We start from the raw sequence: 6,000 nt of genomic DNA on the forward strand, positions 1-6,000 counted from the left end.
AATGAATCCCTATGAGGTGCAGTTACAGACTTACAAACTTTCGTGGTTACGTTTCAGTCATACAATGCTCAGTACCCATCCCTCCACTAGTGCCCATTCTCCATGACCAATGATCCCAGTGTGCCTTCCCCCACTCCCACCTTATCCCCCCCCCAACCCCGCATGGCATACCTTTTTGCTCTCTTTCATTTTGGGTGTTGTGGTTTGCAACAGAGGCAATGAGTGGCCATCGTATTCGGTCTATAGTCTATTTTCGGAATGCATCTCCCACCCCGAGGGACCTCCAAGCACCCTTTACTTGGTGGTCCCTTATCTATCCAAACTGCTTTTCCCCCCAGCACATGAGGCCAGCTTTCAAGCCATTGAACAATCCTCCTGGTACTTATTTCTTCTATTCTTGGGTGTTAGTCTGATTTTCTGTTACTTTATATTCCACAAATGAGTGCAATCTTTCTATGTCTGTCCCTTTTTTTGTGGCTCATTTCACTTGACACTTTCTATGTTGATCCACTTATATGCAAATTTCATGACTTCATCTTTTCTAACAGCTGCATAGTATTCCATTGTGTAGATGTACTAGAGTTTCTTTAACCAGTCATCTGTTTCGCGTACTTGGGTTTTTTTCCAGATTCTGGCTATTGTAAACAGTGCAGCGATGAACATACAAGCACAGATGTCATTTCTACTATACTTTTTTGCCTCTCCAGGATATATTCCCAGAAGTTGTATTGCTGGGTCAAATGGGAGCTCAATTTCTAATTTTTTGAGAAGCGTCCATACTGTTTTCTAAAAGGGCTCAACCAGTTGGTATTCCCACCAGCAGTGAAGGAGAGTCCCTTTCTCCCCACATCTGCGCCAATACCAGTTGCTTTTGGGGCAATCAAGTATATCCTGGTTGCCTCGGACATTTTGCTGGGTAGTTCTGATGCTAACCCCCCAGGTGCCAGGTCTGTGAAGTATGCCAGCGAAAGATAAAAGCTCACACTGGACTGCTCACACTGCAGTCACCGCCAGTCCCAGTCTCAGGGTCCTCCAGCCACCCAAGCTTCTGACCAACAGGCTGCATCTCTTGGGGTTCCAAAGACTCACGTCTGATACTTTGCTAAGACCACCAAGAATCCAGGAAGGAGGCTATCCTTCTGACTATAGTTTTATAATAAGGGCTCAAATCAGGTCAGTCAAATGAGGCAAGGGCAGTTCAAGGGCAATGCTCCAGTGTCTCCAGGTCATGTCACCTTCCCCTTCTGTGCAGGTATGATTACCAACCCGGTAAACTCATCTAGACCATGGGGGCGGGGGCCACTAGACCCACCTCCTCCAAGCCAGGAGCCAACAAAATGGGGCTTCCGGACTCGGATTAACTGCAGCACTGGCAGGGACTGAATCTCCAACCCTGCTTCAGTCCCCAGGGATTGGACTGAAGTCACCTAGTTTAAAATTTCAACCGGCTTGAATCATATGGTTGGCCTTTCAGGCATGGACAGTCCCCACCCTGAAACTACCCAGGGGTCAGCTACGAGGTACCTTATTGGTATTAATTCAGGTGTGGTTCAAGGGGCCACCAGGAACAACCAGGCCACTCCCAGCATTCAGAAACATTCAGAAACCCAAACACCTCCCAAGAACCTAGGACAAAGGGCGGCCAAGTTCCTAGTCACACACTGGTTTCTTAGTTTATCATTTGAGGATACACTTTTGTTATTTTAAGATACTCATTACTGTTTAAACCTTTATACACATTAAGCAGTCACAAGGAAAGCTATTTTTTCCTTTAGGATAACTAAACCAAACACAGTAATAAAGTTAACATGGTAATTCAGAACCTAAACTAAAGGTATCCTCGCCCCTCACCCCCCCCCCCCGCCCCAACCCTAAAGATCACTCAAAAAGTTTGACTGACTCCTGCCTCAACTGCTAAGGTTTCACGGGAAAAACTGTCCCTAAAACCAGTGACATAGTAAAGATCACTGGGAGCAGTTTTTTTTTTGGTTTGTTAAAACCTCTGAAAGGGCTTCACCCAAAAGGAGAGGCCAGTTCTTCGTTGCAATTCACTTTATTGCCCAGGACATGAGCTATGAAGAAAAGCAGACTTTTCTGGAAAATGCAACTGTGAGGGGAGGGGCTGGCTGCCTTCCAAATGAGAGGAGGAAGCCAAAAACCCAAAACCAGACCTTTTCCAACAATAATTAGGAAACAAAGGTGTGGTGAAAAATCTGTACAAAAGGCTTTGGTTGAAGGTCATCTAGAAATATTTGCACACAGAATTGGAAACCCACAAAGATCCCCTCAGAACAAATGCATACGCTGGAGATGACCATGGTCTCTGACTCTGCCAGTCATTAGAACCAGACTGGAACCAAACTTGTTAGACAGCACAGGAAACGTGTGATGGCCCAGCTGTATCTATGAGTTATTCCAATCTAGCCCAAAATGATACTTGTTGTATTTCTGGTATTGCTAGTTTATCTTTAGTAATCACTACTCTAAACAGAGCAGTTATTTATTAAATTTTCATTTTTATTTGTTCTCTTATGTTGGGACCATACTCCTGGCTCTGAGCTCAGCCATCATTTCTGGTGGGGCTCGGAGGACCTTATGTGGTACACAGGACTGAACCGATCCGGGGTCAGCTGCATGTAGGGCGAATGTCAAACTGCTGTCTAATCTCTTGGATCCCTAACGTTTCACTTACAGGGATCCAAGGGGGACCAGTGGTTTTTCACTGAGCTCACAGCACACCAGTACTAGAATCACATAGGTAAATAAGACTTGCGAAGGCCTTCCCTTCTAGAGGTTGAAATTATGTTGATTCTGATAAATGAAAAACCAAAACAAGTCCCCACAAGAAAATCAGGCATAGTGAACTGCTATTTTCAGGCGGGAAAAAACACACCCCAATATCTAAGCTTTACAAAAGGTTGAGTCACCTGTCCAGGCTAGATAAGAGGCATGCTTTTGAAGGAGGGGGAGCAGGACATTGGGGTGCTAGATCCAATGAACTTTCCACCTCGGGTCAACAATGGTAAGATTTTAATCTCTGGTCCTGTGTCATCCATTTGAGAGGTGGGGAGTTTAGGCCACACCTGGCTGTTGTTTTTCATTCAGACACAAATACCACATCTTTTATAGGCCTTCATTGGGTCCAGAAAAATAACTGAATATTGTTAAATATGAAAAACCTCTGGAAGTAGATAAAAATAGTTCCTCGTACAAAGGTACTCCATTCAACGAAAAGTTAAAAAGATATAGAAGATGTGGTATTTGTGTCTGCATGAAAAACAGCAGCCAGGTGTGGCCTAAACTCTCCACCTCTCAAATGGACGACACAGGCCCAGAGATTAAAATCTTACCATTGTTGACGATATTATGCTCAGTGAAATAAACCAGATAGAGAAAGACAAATGCTGGGTGATTTTGCCTATATGTAGAATCTGAAAAACTAAACAAAAATAACAAAAGTAAGCTCACTGACACAGAAAATAGGATGGGTATGCTGGAGTGATAGCATAGCAGGTAGGGCGTTTGCCTTGCACGCAGCCAACATGGCCAACCCAAGTTCGATTCCTCCGCCCCTCTCGGAGAGCCGGGCAAGCTACAGAGAGTATTTCGCCTGCACAGTAAAGCCTGGCAAGCTACCCATGACGTATTCGATATGCCAAACACAGTAACAAGTCTCACAATGTTACTGGGCCCGCTGGAGCAAATCGATGAACAATGGGAGGACAGTGACAGTGAAGAGGGGTTTGAGAAAGGGAAAAAGATCAAGGGTATCAAGAAGTACAATATTCCAGTCATAAAGGGGCTGGAGATATTGTATAGCCTGTGTGTTCCCAAACCAAAACCAAAAAGTTTCAGTTATCAAGTAAATCACAGAGATTTTGTGTATACAGTATGAGATCCACAGGCATTAAACTAGTACAAAAATTTTGAAAAGTTGCGAAGATGCTACAAGGCATCATCTTATATCGCATGCAAATATCACTCTATGTTGTACAACCAAAACTACTACACTGATCTATGTTAATTAAGCCACCCTTTTTTTGCGGGGGTGGCGGGGTTGGGCCACATCTGGTGATGCTCAAAGGATACTCCTGGCAGTCAGTACTCCAAGTAAAAATTTGCAATGCTTTAAAGGGGCATGAACTCATGGGTGGGGACAGGTGAGGTCATTTTATCTGTAGCAAGGAATCTGCAGTCAGGATTAGGAGCAGATGTAGGGCGGATGCGGCACAAGGCATTCTCCGGGTACTCAGCACATACCTCGCACCTGGCGGGACTCTTTCAAGTCCAGGATATCCCGGATGTAGAGTTTTGCAAAGGCTAAAAACACAGGATCCAAACCCCAGAAGAGGGAAGGGGGCTCCTCTTCACACCTACTGGATTCAGGCTCCATCAGGAGACTAGGCTGTGGCGTCAGCCAACCGAGAGCATCAGTGAGCAGATCTAGATGGGACACACAAAAACGTCAAGATGCGGGGCGGTTAAGGGAGAAACTGACAGGGGCCAGGAAGCTATTCTCACGGGAACACCCAGAACTCCGGGAGGGCTAAGGCCGAGGACCCAGGGCCTAGTCCAACTCCACGCCACGGGGGCTCGGAAGCTGAAATGTTCGTTCCACGGTCTGGGGGACCTGTGAGATCCCTGTGGCTTTGCCCCTGGCATTTCCTCCGCCCCGCCCACGGGGGTGTTTCTGCTCTCCCCAAAGTGCCACTTCAAAAGGGCTAAAACACCAACTTTTCCACTCGGGGGAGCTTTGCACACACAGGCGTACCCCGAAACCGCTTTAGTGGGTCGAGTCCGGGGAAGCACAAGTTCCCGCGCAGGCACAAACGTGCTGGGGCAGAGTAGGCGGGTCTGGCCGTAGCCCGGGCCCCAGCACCTTCCGGCTTTTCCGGAGGAGACCGAGAAATGAAGGAAAACGGAAACAGAAAAAAATCAGACCGGTTCCCAGGCCCTCCCGGAACGCCCGCGCCGCCAGCCAGCGCATCCGCAGACGCGCAGGCGCAGCCCTTCCGGCGACCGGAGTTCCGGGGGCCAGACCCCGCCCCGCAGCGCGCGACGGAACCCACGTGTCCCCGGCGAGGCCCCGCCCCATCCCGCCCAGGCCCCGCCTCCCCGCTCGCGAGGCCCCGCCCCACCCCAGCACCGTCTCCTTATTCGCGAGGCCCCGCCCCGGACCCGCCTCCTCACAGCGAGGCCACGCCCCTTACCCCGCCCCTTTTGTGGCTCCGCCCCACGCTCTCTCTGTGGGAGCTTGGGCGGCGCGGAGCCCGAGTCAGGCGGTGGCTGCATCCTGTAGCCTTAAGCAGCCAGGAGTTTCAAATCCTGGGAACTGACCCTAAAGTTACTGCTGCCCAAATCCAGTCCTCCACGTCCCTTTTCATCCCGTCGCCGCTTCCTGATGGGACGCTGGGCCAGACCTGAGGCCTCCCAAGTGTTCGGACTGACTTGTCCACTTTTTTCTTAAAGGGGGAGTGGGTTCTTAGTATCTATTAAACGAGCAAAACAAGTAGGATTCCGTTGTGCACAGTTTGAAAGTTTACTTGTACTTGATAAGTGATCTAACACCCACACTGAGACTCTACACTTGGAGATAATGCATCTACAATGTGAGCTCTGGAGCGAATGGGAGCGCTCGGCACTGCCCACTGCTTGCCCTACCAGATTAGACAAATTTTATTTTCTTAGTGCATGCTCTGGGATCTGGAGGCTAACTTTGAAAAGCCGACGTTTGGGTCAATTGCGGCCATCTTGATGGTGATTATCCACCAGAGTCCTAATTTGAGGTGAGAAAAGATAGCCACTTTCCACTCCCATAAATAAATAAACAAAATGTGGCATGCCATTAACTCAGAACAGCAAGTATTTCCCCCAATTCACGGACTCTAAAAGGGCAGAAGGAGTACCAGTCACCCTGGTGGGCAATTCGTGGGGGTGGCAGGCAAGTAGTGACCAAAGAGATGATTGCTAAACTCTTTAGCAGAACACAAACTTGAAGCA

At 48.2% G+C, this 6,000-nt stretch overlaps 1 protein-coding gene across 2 annotated transcripts in view; it reads right to left on the minus strand.

Moving 5' to 3' along the window:
- Positions 1–4,928, minus strand: part of STN1 (STN1 subunit of CST complex) — a 40,369-nt gene extending 35,441 nt beyond the window's left edge. For both annotated transcript variants that reach the window (XM_056120743.1, XM_056120741.1), the window contains exons 1-2: positions 4,772–4,928; positions 4,261–4,443 (exon numbers count right to left, since the gene is read on the minus strand). In XM_056120743.1, coding sequence (XP_055976718.1) covers positions 4,261–4,393 — 133 coding nt within the window. In that variant the 5' untranslated portion in view covers positions 4,394–4,443; positions 4,772–4,928. The remainder of the gene's footprint in view (positions 1–4,260; positions 4,444–4,771) is intronic.
- Between the last annotated feature and the right edge of the window lie 1,072 nt (positions 4,929–6,000).

Source organism: Sorex fumeus, unplaced genomic scaffold, assembly GCF_029834395.1.
Source record: "Sorex fumeus unplaced genomic scaffold, SorFum_2.1 ptg000043l, whole genome shotgun sequence".
Classification (NCBI taxonomy): Eukaryota; Metazoa; Chordata; class Mammalia; order Eulipotyphla; family Soricidae; genus Sorex; species Sorex fumeus.